Here is a 21,746-nt window from a genome sequence, read left to right as displayed (position 1 = left end):
TCCCCAGAGAATACAGTGGGAAGATGGCATCTGTTTTGGCGCACATGCCCGGCTGCAGCTAGACTATCTACCTGTGGGAACATTCCCTTTATTTCGACTATACAGTATTATATGAGGTTTTACATCCGGAGATCCAGCCCCCATCTAATCTTCCCAATACATGTAGATCTCCATTTGCTCACTGTTAGTTTGTGACTTGTGATCTTATTTTTCTAGTTGTTACCAAAACTTTCAGCTTTAGTAAAGAAGTAAATGTGTCTTCCAGGAGCTGCGGGAGATGCACAGCAAACAGCAGCTGGAAAAGCAGAAGGATATGGAGGCCGAGAAGATGAGGCAGAAGGAGCAGGAACGGAAGATGTTTGAGCTGGAGAAGCAGAAGGAGGAGGCTCTCAGGTAAACTGAGTTAAACTGCTATTCGAAGTAAAAGGGAATTTGTCACTAGGGACAGAAATGCTGAACAGATCGTGTATTACCTACATAATTCTTTTCAGCCATTCTCCTAATATGCAGGAGAGCGTTATTCATGCACCACTTCCCAGCCCTGCGGCTGCTGATTACAGCTGTCAGCCTATACACAGTGTATATATAGACAATATAGGCAGACAACTGTCAATTGGGTCGGTGGGCAGAGGGAGCTGGTGCTCATCAATATCCAGGACTACTGAGCTCACGCACAAAATGGAGAGGGCTACTTAATGTCCATGTTGTTCAGGAGGATATCTCAAAATGAGCTGCACAGAACAACAAGGGGGTTGTTTTCCAGTTTAGAAAAACATGGCAGCTTCCTTCCAGAAACAGCTCTACTCTTGATTTGCAGCTCATTTCCATTGACATGTATGGAGCTGGATTGTAATACCACACAGGGGTGGCATTTTTTTCCCCCAAGACAGTAGTTGTGTTTTTGTACTCTTGGATAACCCATTTTAACACACTATCCACATTATAGGGGAAAAGTGTTAGATTATTGGGGGTCCCACTGCTGGGACCCCCCCAGTCTTGAGGATTGGGACCTGAGTAGTGAATCAAGTGTGTACCACTGCCCCATTCATTGTCTATGCACAAGCACAGAGTTTGACTTTCTCTATCAGTTTCCATACTTGGTGCCTGTTCTGTGACATATAGTCTACACCGAGCACTTTACAGTAATGTTGGAAGGAAAAAAAAGTGTCTCCTTTCGTGAGCTCACCTAAGCTGGTGAGAAATATGGATTAATGGAGGAGTCAAGAGTTTGCTTGGTAACTTCACAATCCTTGCCATAAGTGGCACTGCACCATCTACAGGATGTGTGTATGATTGCAGCTCTGGCCTTTTAACTTCAGATGAACTAAGCTGCAGTACCAGACACAACCCATGATCAGGTGTGGCACTGTTTCTGGAAGAAAGCAGTCATGTTTGTATAACCCTAGAAGCCCCTTTAAAGGGTTATTCCCATTACAGCTTGATAGCCCTTATCCAATTCAAGGCTGGAAAAAGTTAGCTGCACAGTATTTTTGGTGCCCTATGCTTCTGTGTATTTATCAGCCTTTTTTAGCAGAAGGGTATGCTGACATATACCAAGGTGGTTCGGTTCAGTTCAGTGCACAGAATGTAGCGTACTAGTGACTAGATTCAATTCATTTCTGAACATGTACTGTTGTGTTTCAAGAGCGCAACCTTATACCCAATGCATTATTTACTTTTTTAGTGTGAGATTAGGCTCTCTTCACACCTCCGTGGACGTTTTTACGGTCAGGATTTTTACTGATGACGAAGCCTGACGTGAAAACTGAACAACAACAGCATACTCCCCTGCTACAGGCTCCAGTGGTGCCCTCGTCCTGCTTCTCCTTCTTGCGAATACACGAGCGACGTCATTCGTGGGGCTTATTGCTGGGAGGGAGAAAGCGGCCTCTTGTTGGCAGAGGCATAATGCCGCCTCTGACTAGAATAGTGATTGGCAGGGACAGGAACTAGTTGCTCCCGACCCTGTCAAACACGTCGCCACATTTAACTGTATGCGATCCTGATTAGACGTGCGTACAGTTTAAGGGCCAACATCAGCACCTACCGGCACTTGCCCGGGACTGGAACTTGCCCAGGCTTCCAAGCAATGCATCCGGAATTTCAGGCAATTTCCGGATGCACATCCAGAGCTCTCCGAAATTCTGCATGCCTCTATAGTGTTCTATAAAGGATCTGTGACGGGATTCAGGACAATTATAGGACATGTCCTATAATTTTCGGGCCTATTTTCCGGCACAGACACCCTTTAGGAAAAATCCTGATGGGTGTCCGTGCCCAATAGAATCCTATGGGTCAGGAAATCTTTCAAGATTTCCTGATAAGTAATCCAGATAGGGTTTCCTGAAGTTTTAAGGTCTAATGTCATTGTCTAACCTTGGCTGGAAATAGTGTGACCTGTCAAACGTTTTTACATGACTGTAATACTTGAACTGGACAGTGATGGTCTATGCTGGCATACTGTTTTTTATGCACTGTAGAATAGATTCTCTTAACCCTTTGCTTGTGTATTCACTACTTTTGGCTTTAACATATTCATCAGGAAGGCACAAGAGCAGGAGAAGCAATGGCAGGACCGGGTGAAGCAGGAAGAAGAGCCGATACGGCATAAAATCCTCCAAGATGAGGAGAAGTTGAAGAGAGAGGAGTCTATAAAGAGGATGGAGGAAGAGCGGAGATTAGAGATTCAGGAAAAATCCAGCAAATTTTTCCAGCAGCCGCCTGAGCCGATGAAGCCTGGAGGACAGGTCCCCTGGACAGGTACAGGTGTGTGCTGGGGCTTGGCTGCGATGCTGCATTGTGTGAGAGGTCTTTGCTTTGTGCAGTGCTGTCTGCCTGTAAAGTTTGCTGTTGTCTTAATAGTTATATCAAACTACTGGATCTAGCTATATCCGATATATAGCATCAATGTAAGATTAGGAATCTGAGCAGCTGTGCAATAGGAATGGTTTTAAAAAAAAACTGTTACTCCCTATAATCCTATAACTCTGTAGAGTGCCTCTTGTCTCATGTCTGCATGGGAATCATGTGCAAACACTTCATGCTACCTCTGCTGTCTATCTGCTCTCCTTTCTAAGCGACAGCAGGAAATTGGGCATTGGATCACTCCTGTATTACAACCCAACTTGATATATATTTTTTTTCTTCCTTCAGAGAAAGCGCCACTAACAATCTCTCAGGGGGATGTGAAGGTTGTGTATTACCGAGCACTGTATCCTTTTGATGCAAGAAGTCATGATGAAATCACTATCCAGCCCGGGGATATTATCATGGTAAGCTGTACAATAATCACATTCTCCAGTTAGTGACCATATTTGTTGTTTATGTTCCCCTTTCCATCAGGGTAATTCTTCTATAAGTAATTTATAGTTTTGGCTCCTCGGGGGTGGGGCTATATCTTTTATATTTTTTTTTTGTGGGTTTTTTTTTTTAATGTTTTATTGATTTTTTGCTTTTTCATAAGGTGCCATAAGGGATCTTTTGGGGGCATTTTAACATGACATGAATGTTTTTTTTTTTTTTTTCCCCCTTGCTGATTCCCTTTGTATTTGGGGCTGACAGATTAGTTGCCGTTACAAAGAGAATGCAGCTTCCTAACAGTTGCTGTACTGCTGCTGCACCTACAGATACCTGGTCATCACATGATCACCAGGACTGAAGAAAAAAGGTTTTGCCACCTCCTGATCCGAAAAAGGCTTAGGGACAGGACTATCAAATTGTCCATTGCTAGTCTGTTACTGTGATAATCTCTTGTCAGGAACGTTTAATATCTGCACAGCAAATAGCCCCATGACTGTCTCTCTCTACTCTAGGTTGATGAGAGCCAGACTGGAGAACCAGGATGGCTAGGGGGTGAACTAAAAGGGAAAACGGGCTGGTTCCCTGCCAACTATGCCGAGCGACTGCCAGAAAGCGAGTTTCCAAGTACAATAAAACAAGTAGCAGACACTACAGCCAAAACCACTGTCCACTTGACACCGTCCACAGCCACATCAGCAGCTTTTACCGATTCCTCTACGAATGCCAACAACTGGGCTGATTTCAGCTCCACGTAAGTGCTGTAGATGCCAGATAGTATTTACATATTCTGCAAATGTCTGTCAGTCTTTTCTATGACATTTGGGGTACCCAGATTGATATTGTGGTTATATCATGAAGGCTTTCACTCTCTATTGTGCTGATTTCCCATGTTGTGTATTTGTCAGGTGGCCAACTAATAATAATGAGAAGGCCGAGACCGATAACTGGGACACGTGGGCAACCCAGCCCTCTCTAACTGTGCCGAGTGCTGGCCAGATCCGGCAACGCTCAGCTTTCACTCCAGCTACCGTAACGGGCTCTTCTCCCTCCCCGGTTTTGGGTCAGGTAGGTTGGATCTTGAATCTTTTTGCCATGGAAACATCCCTGAACATCTTTTTCCTCAACTGGATAGAAAGAAATCTTTAAAGCCTTAGCAGAAGGAGAAATAATTTCTTCCCGGATAGACCTTTGCTTTATAGACAGATATGTCTTCTGCAAGGGGCAATGTTTGAAGGGGTTTATTGACACCATAATGTTTGTTTTTATACCATTTACAGTGGTATAAAACTATTGGTGTACTAGTCATTTTAGGTTAGTTAAATATCGCGGGTATAACTTTGTTTTATATGATGATTTGCTGTTTGTAGAAAGAGTTTATGAAGTTAGGAACCACCTTTAACTTGTTATAAAGTGGGAAAGCTCCACACACATTTATCTTTAAAGGGATTGTCTCATCACAGACAAGCTTTGTAATATAAATGCCACCATGTTAGTCGGCTGAGTCTCAGACAGTCTCAGAAGTTGGTAATTTCTTCAACAAAGCACACTAAAGGGGGATATTTTAAGTAATACATGGAGAGACCACCAGAGCAAAATGTGTTGCTTTGGTTCATGGAACGGGTTCCTGAGCTTAAGATTGCACTGCCTGTAATCCCCCATATTCCTTTATATGAGAGTGTACCATGTGAGAAGTTATGATTGGAGGGGGTCTCAGATCTGTCAAAACTTCCAAGTATACAGTACTGTAAAGAGTATCTTTTTCATTTAAAAAAAAAATCTCCCGTCAGAAAGACATGTCAAAAGGTATGATTAGTCAGTTTGAGTGTTCAGGCCGCATCTGTATAAAAGAACAAGCTGGGAGAAGTCTGCACTGCTATATGTTCCTCCCTCACCCCATTCTGTGTCTATCTGACCTGAATGAACCCACAGACTTACATTATGCAGCCATCCAGGTCACACAACACATCTTTGCTTAGGAGTCCAGTGGGTGGTCCTAATCTGTGATTGCTGGCCATCTCTTTACATGGTTTTCCAGGACAATCTGTCAGTCACTGATAAGACCTCCCACATGACTTCTTAGCCCATAAGAAGCGAGGATACTGAATCTTGTTACACAAAGCTACTATATATATCACTGGTCAGATCCTGCCACTCTATAGTTGTTTGCACTATTGTAATCCGTACCAACAGCCTTATTATAACTTTTTATACAATGAGTATTGTCAGCAGATGTCGGATTACACTCCATTACTACAGTCTGGCTTATGCCTTTCTTTGCCATTCTTTTTACACATGGATTCATGTGCTTCTTTTTAAAGGGTGAAAAGGTGGAAGGACTCCAAGCACAGGCGTTATATCCCTGGAGGGCCAAGAAGGATAACCATCTAAACTTCAACAAGAATGACACCATCACGGTTCTTGAGCAGCAGGACATGTGGTGGTTTGGTGAAGTTCAGGGACACAAGGGCTGGTTTCCCAAATCTTATGTGAAGCTCATTTCAGGTCCCCTTAGGAAGTCGACAAGGTAAAGTGTATGGAAGTATTAGTATTAGTTTCTATAGCAGCAGGTTTAAAACCTTATTTAAAGCATTGCCTGTCATTTAGAAACACTTTTAACATGTCACTGGGACGCGTCAAACGTTATGTTGGGGGGTTGGTGTCAGCCAAGACCCCCACTGATCAGGAGAATGAGTATGGTAGCTGGGTGCACCTCCGCTGCCGCCAGTCCTCTCAGTCCAGCAGCCCAGAGACTTATACTGCCTGGACAGCGATTCTGCAGGAGAGTCCGTTCACCTGATTGGCGGGGTCTCAGCAGACCCTGGCCCATTAAACTTTTGACATGTCCCTCAGTGCCCATTTATTGGATACTGGTAGAAGCGGGCACAAAACTTTTCAGTGCACTTTATACTTTATTCCCTATCTTTTAGAAGTGAGTGGGATCTTAGCATGTGGACACATGGGAAACTCGCTGTGTCAAAGTTTAAGAGCTGCATAAGGAACAATGAGTCCACATCTTTATATCTATATAACTTAGAAGCTATGGAGTCTAATAAAGTAACTTAAAGGAAATCTGTCAGCTGCCGTTCACATTCCCAACTGCTGACAATGTTAGATCAGAAAGACACATTACTTTTTATATCTGTGTGTGATTCTAGGATGTAGAAAAATGCTTTTATTATATAGTAAGAAGAGTCAAAGAGGCTTTTCCGAGCTCCTGCCATGCAGCAAGTTGTAACATTGTAGTCTGTAACTATTCAGCGGCTTGGAAACAGCTCCTTCACTCCTTGTACCAGAGAATAAAAACATTTACCTGCATCCTGGAAGCACAGACAGATGTATGAAAGGCACCATGTGTTTCCTGATCCTAACAGCTATGTAATGGTGTCAGCAGTTTGGAACATGAACTATAGCGGACAGATTCCCTTTAAACAATGTTAGTCATACAATCCCTAATACGGTTTCTATTGTTTTTACCCTCAGTATCGATTCAACCTCCTCAGAAAGCCCGGCCAGTTTAAAGAGAGTCTCCTCACCAGCATTTAAGCCTGCCATCCAAGGAGAAGGTGAGGCCATGTTTCATTTCATCCTAATTTCATGGGTTGTCACATGGGCTAGCTAGACTAGATCTAGACATTTATTGTGTGTGCACCGCCAGTGTGCCGGCTCTGCTGTCATTCATCTTTAGATAGCCTATTGGATTGTCAGCCATTGATAAACATGGCTCCTTTAAAGAGAAGCTGTTACTTAGTCATCTACATAGCATATAGTACTTTACAGATATGGGGACAGACAATTAGAAGACTGAAACGCCATGCCTTGTTTACAGAATACATTGCAATGTACACGTATGAGAGCAATGAACAGGGGGACCTGACCTTCCAGCAAGGTGACATGATCGTAGTTATCAAGAAGGATGGCGACTGGTGGACGGGCACTGTAGGCGATAAAACCGGTGTCTTCCCTTCCAACTACGTCAGACTTAAAGATTCTGAGGTAAAAATACTTTTCACCGTTCTGTGCACAAAGGGGGGCATTTATTACGCCGGACTTAAAAATGCCCCCGCAGCTCCGGCGCTACGGAGATTTATGTAGAGGCGGACTGCCTCTACATAAATCCCGTGCGCGCCGGTGCGCACCGCCGAAAACCTACGCCAGCTGAGGAATGGAGTAGGTTTTCGGAGTATATTTGGGCGGAACGGATGGTAAATCGCGCGGACTCTGAGTCCGCGCCCTCCGTTCCGCCCACTACACGCCCCCTTTCCGCCCCCCTGGCGTACTCGGCGGAAAGTGCCGATTTGCGAATATTTTATTCGCAAATCGGCCATTTGCGTATAAAAAAAATACGCAAATCGTCACTTTCCGCCGAAAATCATCCGTTCGCAGGATGATACATGTGGCCCAAAGTGTCTGTGTGATTTACCTGGAAATATTTTTCAGCACTAGAAACTTTAGCTTTATGCCTTCTGCAGTCTCCATAGTTTTGTGATACCACTGGAAGATGTCCGCTTACTTTCCGGCTATTTCTTTAGTTTATTTTTATTTCTTTATTTTTCATTTGTAAAGATTTAAAGTTATCCCTTTAACCTGTATATAGGTGATAGGTATCTGATCAGTAGGGATCCCACCACTGGGACCCCCATTGATCCCAAGAACGGAGACCCCCTTATTTTGCCTTTCCTATTCATTGGTTTTGGCTCTAGGCCTGTTTGATTTTACTGGTAATGTTACCCCACATGTGACAACTATTCATGTCTTATCTTATGATGATTTCTGTATCATGCACCTCCAAGGTATCTGTTATGTTTTTTGTATTTTTTTGTTTTTATCCTAATGTGTTTATTTTTTATTTTTTATTTCAAGGGAATGGTAACGGCAGGAAAAACCGGAAGCCTTGGGAAGAAACCAGGTGCGTCGCCAGATCCAGTAGGAAGGTGTCAAATAAATCAATTAGATTCTGAGTATAAAATATTAATTTTACATTGGAACGCTTGGCTTATCTCTGACTGCAGTCCCAGTACCAGCCAATGATTGGACAGACTGTTCATTGACTACACCAAATACATTGTGTTGTATCAGCATGGGCAGTAACTGGCACAGTGAAACAGTGGGCATACAAGTAAAGGGGTATTCCCATCTCAGATCTTTAATAGAAGAACATGATGTAAAATTGTTACCATGTTGTCTCACAATGCATGATGATTTTTTTTTTTCAGTTTTTCTCGCCATGTTTACTTGTGGTATGTACCCCACCTTTTGAGTAGAGGTGGTACAAAAATGACTAAAGCTGGCATGTAAGCCTTGGTAAATTCCCACTTGAAGGGAAAAAAATGTTTTCAAATCAACTCATGCCAGAATGTTGTTACAGATTTGTTAATACCTTCTTTTTAAAATACTCAAGTCTTCCAGTACTTATCAGCTGCTGTATGTCCTACAGGAAGTGGTGTATTCTTTCTAGTCTGACTCAGTGCTCTCTGCTGCCACCTCTTTCTATGTCAGGAACTGTCAGGAGCAGAAGAGGTTTTCTGGGGGAATTTTCTACTGTTTGGAACAGTTCCTGACATGGACAGAGGTGGCAGCAGAGAGCACTGTGTCAGACTGGAAAGAATACACCGCTTCCTGCAGGACATACAGCAGCTGATAATTACTGGAAGACTTCAGTATTTTAAATAGAAGTAATTTGAAAATCTGTATATTTTTCTGACATCTGATGATTTGAAAACTATTTTTTTCCTCCAGTGTTCCCCTATAATGTATCTAGAATTGACCACTGAGCTACTATAACATTAATTCAGGGTCTAATACTGGGATCTAAGATATAAGAGAAGCTGCTGACAAGCAGCATTGCTTTATAGGGGCTCAGTGGAGCTATTAGAGAACGTCTGTCCACTGTAGAGTTAGGCAAGAAACACACACAACAGATTCTTGGAAAACTTTCATTGCAGTTTTTGCGCCAAAACCAGAAGAGGATTCAATGGGAATGGAAAATATAAAGGGAGGACTCGTACTTCTCTTTCCTGTTGGATCCTCTTAAGGTTTTGGCACAAACTGTCTTATATGTTTTCAGTCTCATGGTCATATAGTGTAGTCATCACTTCAAGGAAACTTTTAGCTTTCTGTGAATATTTTTGAAATGTGACATACAAAAGAAGATATGTTCTCCTTCTCTTGTGTAGAAATCGCCCAGGTTATTGCTCCCTATACGGCTACTGGCCCCGAACAGCTGACATTGGCGCCTGGTCAGCTGATTCTCATCAGGAAAAAGAATCCTGGAGGCTGGTGGGAAGGAGAACTGCAGGTTAGCATTATACATCATCTGAGACTTTTCCTGCCAAAGTTTTAGGTTGAAGTAGTGGGTCTGTTTTTGGAGGTCATAGGGTTTATAGATGGGGAGGGGGGGGGGTTCAGTGGGTGTCAGAGAGAACCCTAAGTATGTGATTGTATATAAATAGCTCTTGGTATCTCTTGTCTTCTATCCGTAGGCCCGTGGAAAGAAGAGGCAGATAGGATGGTTCCCTGCTAACTATGTTAAACTTCTGAGCCCTGGTACAAATAAGAGTACACCGACGGAACCGCCTAAGCCAGCAGTGTTACCACCTAGTGAGTATAGGTTTTGGGCAATATCTTTATGAAGTGATCCATGGAGCTTAATTGTCATTGAGCCCCCTTCTTTAATTTGGTACTGTCACTTTAAAAACTTTTGACATGTGTTAAGGGTATAAACCCACACACCGTATATGCAGCAAATACGCAGCAGCTGTGATGGTGAAGATTTGATGCTATGTTCAGTTATTTAGATCTAATCTGCTGCGTATTTGTTGCGTATTTGCTGCGTATAGCAGTAGTAAATACGCTGCATATACGGTGTGGGTTTATACCCTAAGAGACAGTTTTGATCTGTCGTGGTCTGAGTTTTCATCCCCTCACCCTTCGCTGTGCTGAGCCATGAGACAGACTGCAGCAGGGAAAGAATCGTTGTAGCATTTGGTTGGGGTCTGAACACTCAGACTTTGATCAGTCACAACTTTTGACACGTCTCTAGGACTTTGTGAAAAGTTGTTTTTTTTTTTTTTTTTTTTTTTTTTTTTTTTTTTTTTTAAGCAACAGATACACTAACATCTATTTCTTTTTTTTTCAGCATTTTTATACAAATTTTGGTTCCTCGGGGGCGGGGCAGTAGCTGTGCTTTGTCTCTCTTGACTTGCACTTGTGGATTGATTTTCCTTTGTTGATTTTCCAGCATGCCAGGTCATCGGGATGTACGATTACATCGCACAGAATGACGATGAGCTGGCTTTCTCCAAAGGTCAAGTCATTAACGTGCTAAACAAAGAGGATCCGGACTGGTGGAAAGGAGAACTTAACGGCCAAGTGGGACTCTTCCCTTCCAACTATGTCAAGCTGACCACAGACATGGACCCCAGCCAACAATGTAAGTAGATATTTGGGTTGTGGGCCTCTTCTATAGATCTTGCCTCTTGTCTTGTAAACGACATGCAGCATTGCTGTGATTCTGCGGCTCTTTGCAGAAATCAAAGCTTTGCCTACTGCTGCCTTATATCCATCTCTTTTAAAGATTTTACACAAAGCAAATTTCAGGGATTTGTGGTACTGCAAACCTATCTAAATGCCCCCCACCCACTCCTTCCCCATTCATTGGTCCGATCCCCTGCTTTACATGTTTCATTGTGTGATTATTCTTGGGACTACTGCAGGCCTCAGTAGCTGACTGTAAGTAGTAAATGTCCATTACCAATGGGATGGTCTATTCTGATTCCTGATTTTGATATTCTGAAAAATTGGGATTTGGAATAAATTAGAAATTTGTATCCCTCTGTGATTCCTTGACTATTATAGGGATGAAATGGGTTGGATAGGTAAGGGTCAAAATGTAAGGGGCTGGTGTGGAAAAAGCTTTTAACATTTTGCAATGGGCCCTCTTCCTGCTCTCTTGCATACATGCAATTTTAGAGAGGTTTTCTGGGTCTTTTAAATGGTTTGATATCCTCAGGATAAAATAATCAGTGGGGTCCGACACCCAGCACCCCTCCCTATTAGCTTAATGCACCACGCCCTCTTCATTGCTTACTTTGCACAGCTCTGTACATTCTGTAGTGGCTGTATCTGGTATTGCAGCCCTTCCTTTTAACTTCAGTGTGTTGAGCTGCAATACCTGGTAGAACCACCACCAAATGTACAGACCTACCCCTGGTAAGTAATTTAAAAAATAAAAGATCAGTAAGGGTAGTGGGACCCCTACTGAAGTGCGAATGATGGCCAGCCCTACAAATGGCCTTGGAAAAGTCTATTGATTAGCCAGCATTGTATGCCTGCCATTGACTTTATTTATATCCAAAGAATCCATGATGATTATTAACAAGGGATTTGTTGACTTCTACAAAAAATGTAGGGCAGCTCACCTATACAATGACAAAGCACTGAGGTGGACAGAATACACTACCCAAATGCATGAGCAAATGAAATTAAAAAAACAAAGCAAGTCTGTCAGTCCTGGTAGGCCAATATTTAATACTATAAAAAAAACACATGTATGCATATATGAATAGCCACAGGGCCCTTGTGGTTGGAAAATTCAAAAAACTACTACAAAGATACACTAAAATTCATGAATAGATAGTATTAGTGTATCTTTGTAGCCATTTTTTTTTTATTATTCCTTACCACAAAAAAAAAATAATAATAAAAAAAATATATATATAGTAAATATATATATATATATATATATATATATATATATATATATATATATATATATATATATATATTATAGAGAGAGTGTGTGTGTTTATATATATTTATAAATAATTGGGTTATCAGGATTATTACTTTGAGAACGGACTTGCTTTGTTTTCCCCTTTGTTGACTCTTGCAACCCTTTTTATTACCCCACTGCATCTAAAATTAATTTAAAAACTTTTCGGTTACTTGTAGTTACGTGTAGTCTGATCCTGCAGTCAGCACGGCTGCAGATTCAGGGACATGACAGCACTCAGGATCTCAGTCCTGTATTACTGAACATTGCAGATCATATCTAAGTCCCCACAAATATTCAGATCATAGTATGTACACCCACTATGCACATGACACATATTTTTTTTTTTTTTTTTTAGGGTAAAAATTTGCTCAACTTTTATTTTCCATTTATTTCTGGAATTTTATTCATGACTTCAGGTAATGGGGAGATCAGAAATAAGGGATCTTTTTATTCAGAGCCCTAAAACTCCCAGGAGAAGGGGTTGATGGCTAGGATAGGTGCTCAGCCAAAAGCTCCTTTCCCTGTCTCTCTCTAAGCTGCTGAAGCTTTAGAGACTCTCTATAGAATCTGTCCCCTGCAGCACAGACACAGAGCAGAGTTCTTCTCCCCACTCATTGTAGTGATTGTTGGGGATCTTACCCAGACCCACACTGATCCAAACTTTTGACAGGTCTCTGTGACACGTCAAAACGGTTTATTTGATTTTTTTCTTATTTTTAAATGACAGGAAAAAGTATATGACAGGTCCACTTTATTTTTAATACCTAAAATGTAATCAGTGACAATAGGACTTCTTAGCCTTAATCTGGAGATAACTCTTATTTTAGTCTGTCGCTCCAGTGATGAGAAGTTTGACCCCTTATCTCCTAACTAGGGATGGTCCGAACCGAGTTCGGTTCGGGTTCGCACGAACCAGAACCCTCGGTAATGACTCCCGCTGTCTGCCCGCTCCGTGGAGCAAGCGGATCCAGTGGGAGGACCGCCTGGAAAACTGGGATACAGCCATAGCCATAGGCTGTATCCAAGTTTTCAGGGCGTTACTCCCGCTGTATCCGCGGGATCAGCTGGAATCTGCTGCCAAGCGTTCGGGTGCATACGAACCCGAACCTCGGCAGGTTCGGACCATCCCTACTCCTAACTATTGCCCCTATATTTATGCCTGCATGTGAACCCACTCTGGTTAGATTGAAAGGCTGAACATTGCTGGGCTTTTGCAGCCAAGGGCAACACCCTGTGGGCTTTATCTATCTTCATCTTTTTCTATAAAACCTCTTCTAAAGCCTATATCTCAGTGCTGGAATAAAATAAGTTATAGCTCATGTTTCAGGGTGAGAAGCCCTATTGTATACCTTACTGCATTTACCTTTTATTTAGCAAAAAAGCTGCTGGCAGGTCCACTTTAAATGGTAAAATAATACATTTTTTTATATACTTTTAAAGGGTTTTTCTAGGCAAAATAGACTGATGAGCGATTGACAGGATAGCTCTTCATCAGTCACTGACGGATGGGGGGGGGGGCCCAGACACCTAGCACCCACCCACTACACAGTGAATGGAGTTTGTTCAAGTAAACGAGACCCGAGCTGCAGGTCCTGTGTGTAGTGTAAGTGCCTAACAGCATTGGCATGGGTGCCTGGGTGTGGGCACCCCACTTGTCAGTCTATTTTGCCTGGAAAACCCTTTAATGTTTGGCTTCCCCATTGCATTTCTGTGTACATATCTGTACAGTGACATCATGTGAGTGGGCCGACCTGCTGTAGTGATGTCAGAGTGGATGACATGTCATCGCAGCAGCCCGGGCATGGCCTGATCATGGTTATCGCACGTGTGCACAGGTTTGGCAGGGGAACAAACAATGGCAGTGGCTCGATGGCTCAATAGTTAGATACATTGACAAGTTTATTTTTACAGCTTTTTGAGTAACATTGCAGGTATTGGGGTATGATAGTCTTTAGGCCTTTTTTAAAGGGATATTCCCATCCCATAAAGTAATGTTGCTTGAATATACTAACATTAATACTAGGTTGTGCTATCAATTTATGATGGGGAGGGGGGGGATACAACATCAGTGGTCAGATTTTGCAATCTCCTTACTGTATTCTTCCTCCATATTGCTGCTTCCAGCCACCTGGCTGCAAGGTACTGCAGCTGGTCCTATTCACTTGAATGGAGCTGTACTGCAGCTCCCTGACTGTGCAGAGGAGAACAGTAAGGGGATTGCATTGCTTAACCAGTACTTTAGAGTTGCTCCATTCTCAAGATTGATAAGGGGGGGGGGGGGGGGGGGGGCTAGAGATCAGACCCCCCCCCCCCCCCCCCCCCAATCCTTCAGTGATGACACATCCTAGCATTATGGGGCAGGAATACGTCTTTAATAACCTGACCTGAAGTTTTCTTAGTAGTCCTTTTATCATACATCATTCCCCTATGTGTGTAGCATGCCGCCTTTTTGTTTTGTTTTATTTTGCACCATGCACAATCATTATTGTAGTGTACAGTGTTTTTTTTTTTTTTGTTTGTTTTTTTAGATTTTTTTTTTTTTTTTTTTTTTGGTTTGCTTATGTGTTGTTTTCCTCCTTTTTCTAGGAATCATATGTTGTCCATCCCCCTACTCAGGCTTGAAAGTCCTCAAAGAGACCCACTATCCCCATATCACTGCCCAGAGGGATGATGGGAGATGCAGCCTTGATCATGTGACTTCCAGCATGATCATCCTCTGCCTTCCGACTAGACGACCGCTGCACAGAATTTTACCTCATTTTCCATTTAGATGCATGTTGACCATTACGTTGTATCCGCAGATCCTGAAGCTCAAAAAAATAAAAAATAAACAAAACTCAATAAATAAAATTGACACTCAAAGAGTACAGAGGATAGTGGGTCCTTTTGTGGCTTTCTCCATTTTATATCAAAATTGTTTTGATTTAAAAAAAAAAAAATCACATTTTCATACGACATCCTTTAGTTTACTTTTTTCAGTCCTTCGAGGGGAGGTCGGTCACCCATTAGTTACGTTATCATTTTTGATTTGCAAAAAGACCCACTATCAAGGAATGCTGCATGTACTGTTAATATTGTGTCCATAAATATGAAATGTTTTTTTTTTTTCTTATGTATTGTTAAATTTTTCTTTGTATTTTTTTTTTTTTATGTGTCCAGTGTTATATTCATTATTATTTGAAAAGATTACAAGTAGCTAAACGTTCAGTTTATTTAGGACTTATTTTTTATTTTATCTTAGACCATACGTGTAGAGGGCTAGTCAACTTTTTAGTTTGTTTTTTTTAATTTGCCGCAAAAAAATTGTGTTTTTCTGGTGCAATGGTTTTCCAGCGTTGTCGATCGCGCTCTTCAGTTTTGCACATGCCACTGATGGCGTCCATCCCTAATTTGTACTGTTTTTATGTATATGTTATTATTATTATTATATATATATATATATATATATTATACATTTGCCGGGGATATTATATGTCCATTGTATTATACATACCAGTGTTTTTTTTTTTTTTTTGTTTTTTTTTTTTAATGTCTCCATCCGGTCATGAAAAGGGCGTCCGTCTACCCCTCGGTCAGTGACAGGGCTTCTTAGCTGTTCCTTTTCCCATCAGGACAGAGAATGTATACACTATTTTAACCTGGAATTAATCGCAATGTTTACATCTTATTTTTATTTTTGTTTATTACTACTATTCTCATTTTATCTAGACTGTGGAAGTTGTGTCATGTTTTTAGATGCTTACAATGTTGTCTTGTGCTGTACACCCCCCATTAACTATTTTTATTTTTTTTATTTGGAAGACTTTTTACTGCCTTGCGTATAGAATGAAAAAAAAATGCCATAATGGAACATTTGTACTGATGGCTATACATTTTTTTCTTTTATACTTTTATGCCCCCCCCCAAAAAAGACAAAAAACATTTTCAAGGCTTGAGCCGACTGGCGCTCCATGTTCACACCCGCACTTCAGTATTGTCATGGATATGAATGTAAGATATATAAATATATAAAAACGTACAGCTTTAACAACTGTAATACAGCCTTTACAATCAACTACATGTATAGAGAATTAAATCCTTCTTATAAAAGCTAAAACCCTCCCGTGTGTGTTGTCCTTGTGTTTTGGTGGTTTGTTTTATTTCGGGTTTTTTTTTAATAGAAGAAGTTGTAAGATTTTCGAAGTATAACTATCATAAAAAAATTGACAGGTCATAAGTTTTGATCATTTTTTTTTTTGGTGGGGGGGGGGGGGGTTGAGGAAACAAAGGGACAGACACAATGGGGGAGATTTAGCAAACATGGTGTAAAGTGAAACTTGCTCAGTTGCCCCTAGCAACCAATCAGATTCCACCTTTCATTTTCCGAAGAGTCTGTGAGGAATGAAAGGTGGAATCTGATTGGTTGCTAGGGGCAACTGAGCAAGTTTCACTTTATACCATGTTTGATAAACCTCCCCTGCTGAGTCCCAATGTGTGTCATTGCCATTGATGGATTCATATGCTTTGTTTCACATGCTCAGCTCCTTAAGGAGAAAAAATTGAGAATCAAAAGTTGTACGTCAATTTGCTTAGACCTTCCACCTATTTGTTTTAGTGGTCGGTGGGGGTTAGAGCACCTGGACCCCCAATGATCAAATGTTTTAAACTGTCAAAAGTTAATGGGACTCCTTTAAAGGGAACCTGTCACTTAAAAACTACAGTCCGATCTGCAGGCAAATTGTTATACAGTAGAAGAAGCTGAGCAGATTGATGGGCGGCTTGGTGGGAAAAGTTTCAGGATTACCAGTTAATTCGGGTAAATCTCTCGTAATTCTGGGCTAAGTAGTCAAGTGGGCAGTGCTAATCAGTGATTGACAGCTGCCTACAGTATATGCACACATACACAGCCTACAACCACTAAGTAGGATCACATGTGACTACTTAACCAAGAATAAATAGAGGGATGGATGGATAGACAGACAGATAGGAGATGGGTAGATAGATAGATAGATAGATAGATAGATAGATAGATAGATAGATAGATAGGAGATGGGTTGATAGATAGATAGGAGACAGATAGATAGAGAGATAGGAGATGGGTGGATAGATAGATAGGAGATGGGTTGATAGATAGATAGGAGATGGGTTGATAGATAGATAGGAGATGGGTTGATAGATAGATAGGAGATGGGTTGATAGATAGGAGATGGGTAGATAGATAGGAGATGGGTAGATAGATAGATAGGAGATAGATAGGAGATAGATAGGAGATAGATAGGAGATAGATAGGAGATAGATAGGAGATAGATAGGAGATAGATAGGAGATAGATAGGAGATAGATAGGAGATAGATAGGAGATAGATAGGAGATAGATAGGAGATAGATAGGAGATAGATAGGAGATAGATAGGAGATAGATAGGAGATAGATAGGAGATAGATAGATAGGAGATAGATAGGAGATAGATAGATAGATAGGAGATAGATAGATAGATAGATAGATAGGAGATAGATAGATAGATAGGAGATAGATAGATAGGAGATAGATAGATAGGAGATGGGTAGATAGGAGATGGGTAGATAGGAGATGGGTAGATAGGAGATGGGTAGATAGGAGATGGGTAGATAGATAGGAGATGGGTAGATAGATAGGAGATGGGTAGATAGATAGGAGATAGATAGATAGGAGATGGGTAGATAGATAGATAAGAGATAGATAGGAGATGGGTTGATAGATAGATAGATAGATAGATAGAGAGATCTATAATGCAGTTGAATGCTGTTTCCTCTCCCTGCAGAAGCGTGACCAATATGTAGGATGCTAGCAAGAGGATGCTGTATAAAACCTCCTGCCAACACAGGGAGAGGGTCTGACTTGTTTTGAGGACTGGGGATCTCAATTTATACCTTTAAAGGGGTTAAAGGGGTATTGCAGCTCAATACCATTGAAGTGAATGGAGCGGAGATGTAATACCACACACAGTCTGAGGACAGGTGCAGGAAAGCTGTATTCCTGCTAATGAGGAAGAGTCAGGTGGGTATTTTAAGAGATGTGCGATTTCTACACAAGCCCAATTGTGGAGCGTTTGTTTTTGGCTAAGATGTAGACTTTTTACATCTTTATTTATATAGCTGGAATCCACTGAAGTACATATGAATATACCCTTTTAAAATTGAAGAAAAAAAGTCACCCTTTACCCTTCCCGAAACATCTCCACTTCTGTCTATGGGCGGAGCTGTTGTTGCAGTTAAAGGGGTGTTCTAAATACTTGCATTATTTTATACTGTGCTGGGCCCATTATAAACATGAAGGAACTACCCTGCTACCTCACTTACACCCTATGACATCCGGTCCCCGCTCGCCAATCACTGAGTGAGAAGGGAAAACACTGCAGTCAGTAATTGGCTGAGTGGCCGTTACTGCAGAGGACCAGAAGGCGTTACAGGAGGAGGAAGGGTAGGTAAGTATGTTTCCTTTTTAATGTTCATAGCAGGCCCAGCACAATGTAATATAATGCAACTATTTGGACTACCCTTTTAGGCTCCATTCAAGGCAACTTGAGTAAATGTCTTAACACCTTGCCAGTGACCAAACTGACAGGTTTGCACGAGGTCACTCTTATCCAGACACTGCTCTATATACTGTCTGTCTCTGCAGTGAGCTGTAATACCAGACATGACTACTATAAAGAGTACAGCGTTGTACCTGGTAATTTGTGTAGGATATGAAGGCAAATATTTCACATGTGGCCTTGGTATCCTGTATTATTTGTGTCTGGCCATTGTTTTATGCCTGAGTTATAGACGACTGATGGCAGAACTCTTCCCATAGGAAAGCAGAGGATCATGTTTCCCTCCAATGTTACTGTACCATGCCGGTGTAAAACAAAACCCCACTGCAGGCTATGCTGCGTGTGAAGGGTCCTGAGTAGACTCTTTACTTGTTCCAGTTTCCTTAGGATATACACAGCGTAGTGTGGAGCACAAAAGGTAAGGCAATAGAAAGCAAGAACTATAATGATGGGTTGTGATTTGGTCATAGGCTACATCAACATCTATAGAGAATCTATCATCACTTTCATGCTGCCTGCCCCACCAGTCTTGATTGTTTGATCTTTCCCTAAAAATAAACAGGAAGAGATCAACCAAGGCCAGCAGGGTGGAGAGAATCCACTGGGGACCGCCCCCATGACCCTCAGGAAGCATGAAAATAATGACTGGTTTCCTTTAATACAATGGTATACATCTGCAACAGGATGCCAACCTATAGCCACAGGATCCATGAATTTCAATGAGTTAAAAGTGACAATGCGAGCATATACTGTTTGTTTATTTGCTGGATCCAAAAGTGTGACAAACTACGCTTTTGAGTCCCAAATATATATGTGGGTGTGTGTGTGTGTGTGTGTATATATATATATATATATATATATATATATATATATATATATATATATATATATATATATATATATATATATATAAATACACACACACTCAATTACAAGTGCCACAGTTAATCACTTTGAGACGCTGAAATGAAACGCACAGAAAGGGGCTTTGCAGGATTAGAAAAACATGCCTGCTTCCTACCATAAACATTGGACCCAAGTGCTGTATCATGCATTGCAGCTCAGTGCTACATAAAGCAACTCTGTACCAGCAGTATTCGACTCCAAACCACTGGCGCCGCGTAGGAGAGGTCCTCGCGCCATTTTGGGGGTTGGCATTTCTCATGTTGCTGGTATTTTGAAGAAAAACTACTTTTATATCTTCGGCGGGGCCGTGCCCTAGGCTTGCGGGGCCTCTCTCCCTTTCTCCCTTCAGGGCAGCATGGAGGCAGTTAAAGAGTTACCATAGGCCTAGGGTACGGATGCTCCAGGCCACACCAGTTTGACTCCCCACACCTCAGAAGTAAAAGTACTTTTTCTTCAAAATACTGGCACTGAGAGAAAGCCTGACTGCCAAACCGGATACGGCGTGAGCACCTCGATAATGCGGTGCTGGCAGTTTGGGGTGGCTACTGCCGGTACAGAGTCTCTTTAAGCGAATAAGTCAGAGCTGCAATACCACAATACCGGTGGACATAAGGGGTGCTGTTTTTGGAAGAAAGTAGCCATCTTTTATTTCTTGGTGGTATTTAACCCTTTAGGATGCTTGCCATCTAATCATGTTCTTGCCCACTTGTAGCCCGGGACCATGACACTGTGGAGGCGGCTGGTATAAGGAATAAGGTTGAGTCTCTTCTTCCTCTCTCTTTACTTTTCAGGGTGTGCAGATTTACACCTTCTAGATATGCTGAGTCCTGTAGAAAGGAAGAGACAGGGGTATATCCATGAGCTCATAGTGACGGAAGAGAACTACGTGAATGATCTCCAGCTGGTCACAGAGGTGAGTCTATCAGGATTGGATGGCAACTTGTGCCAACCAATTTTTGAGCAATCTTGTCATCATTGTTTTCCTGAGTCCTGGTACCTACAAGGAAGTCTTTGGTAGTCCTAAAGCGCAGATGGAGAACCTAAGGCCCTCCAGCTGTTGCAAAACTACAATTCCCATCATGCCTGGACAGCTAGAACTTTAGCTTTGACTGACCAGGCATGATGGGAGTTGTAGTTTAGCATCAGCTGGAGAGCCGCAGGTTCCCCATCTCTGTATAAAGCCGCCTCCTGATTTGCCATTGGTTCAGGTACATGCAAAATCAATGTCATGTTCTTTCTCCCAGACATTTCAGAAGCCATTACTGGAGTCCGAGCTACTGACAGAGAAAGAAGTGGCGATGATATTCGTCAACTGGAAGGAGTTAATCATGTGCAATATTAAGCTACTGAAGTAAGGGGTTTTCATGTTCAGTCTCAAAAAGGTGGCTCTGTAAGTACTAGAAAGTTATGTGTTGTGCCTATAGTTTAAAGGTATTGAACAGGATTAGATAAAAACTGTCTGCCTTCTTCTGAAAACAGCGCCACCCTTATCCTCATTTTGTGTGTGGAATTGCCGCTCTGTTCCTTTGCAGTAAATGGAGCCTAGATGTAATATCAACCTGAGGACAGGCACACAACCTGAGGACAGGCGAATATGGGTATATAGCAGTATTCCATCCACTTCTCCAAAATAAACTTCTCCCCTTCTTCTCTCAGGGCGTTACGTGTTCGTAAAAAGATGTCCGGGGAGAAGATGCCTGTGAAGATGATTGGCGACATCTTGACGGCGCAGTTACCGCACATGCAGCCCTACATCCGCTTCTGTAGCTGCCAACTTAACGGTGCCGCTCTCATTCAGCAGAAAACCGATGAAGTGCCTGAGTTCAAGGAGTTTGTCAAAGTAAGTCCATGACTGGTGTATTGTCATTTACCCTAAAGGGAGGAGCCTGTCATGCAGGAGACCGGGGCAGAACCCACCATACCTCTAATAAAGCTTTTGATACTTACCCTCTCCTCTTGGTGACTCCCCGGATGCCGTTCCCGTTGCCGAGAAATCCCCACAACTCGTCTTTGCACTTATTATGCTAATGAACAGGGATAAGTCTGATATCCATAGGAAATCACTGAACAGTGAACGGCATCCGGAGCGTCACGGGAGGAAATTGTAACTATCAAAAGCTTTATTAAGGGGTAGGTGGGGTTCTGCGTGACGGGGTCCCTTTTAAAGGGGTTATCCATCTTTATAAAGTGGATGGCCTCTCCTCAGGATAGACCATT

General features: G+C 41.9%; 1 protein-coding gene across 7 annotated transcripts in view; it reads left to right on the top strand.

Moving 5' to 3' along the window:
* The window catches only part of ITSN1 (intersectin 1), a 68,338-nt gene that overhangs the window by 38,304 nt on the left and 8,288 nt on the right, over positions 1 to 21,746 (top strand). For 4 of the 7 annotated variants that reach the window (XM_069945587.1, XM_069945586.1, XM_069945590.1 and 1 more), the window contains 15 exons: positions 266 to 393; positions 2,543 to 2,766; positions 3,154 to 3,272; positions 3,813 to 4,051; positions 4,206 to 4,365; positions 5,619 to 5,824; positions 6,781 to 6,863; positions 7,127 to 7,293; positions 8,161 to 8,206; positions 9,474 to 9,595; positions 9,780 to 9,897; positions 10,538 to 10,729; positions 20,321 to 20,442; positions 20,774 to 20,880; positions 21,186 to 21,369. In XM_069945587.1, coding sequence (XP_069801688.1) covers positions 266 to 393; positions 2,543 to 2,766; positions 3,154 to 3,272; positions 3,813 to 4,051; positions 4,206 to 4,365; positions 5,619 to 5,824; positions 6,781 to 6,863; positions 7,127 to 7,293; positions 8,161 to 8,206; positions 9,474 to 9,595; positions 9,780 to 9,897; positions 10,538 to 10,729; positions 20,321 to 20,442; positions 20,774 to 20,880; positions 21,186 to 21,369 — 2,217 coding nt within the window. Of the gene's footprint in view, positions 1 to 265; positions 394 to 2,542; positions 2,767 to 3,153; positions 3,273 to 3,812; positions 4,052 to 4,205; positions 4,366 to 5,618; positions 5,825 to 6,780; positions 6,864 to 7,126; positions 7,294 to 8,160; positions 8,207 to 9,473; positions 9,596 to 9,779; positions 9,898 to 10,537; positions 10,730 to 14,659; positions 15,590 to 20,320; positions 20,443 to 20,773; positions 20,881 to 21,185; positions 21,370 to 21,746 lie in introns of those variants that run through there. The other 3 variants (XM_069945588.1, XM_069945591.1, XM_069945592.1) reach the window with 3 other exon arrangements.

This window comes from Dendropsophus ebraccatus, chromosome 11, assembly GCF_027789765.1.
Source record: "Dendropsophus ebraccatus isolate aDenEbr1 chromosome 11, aDenEbr1.pat, whole genome shotgun sequence".
Lineage (NCBI taxonomy): Eukaryota > Metazoa > Chordata > Amphibia > Anura > Hylidae > Dendropsophus > Dendropsophus ebraccatus.
This window is presented reverse-complemented; position numbering and strand designations above follow the sequence as displayed.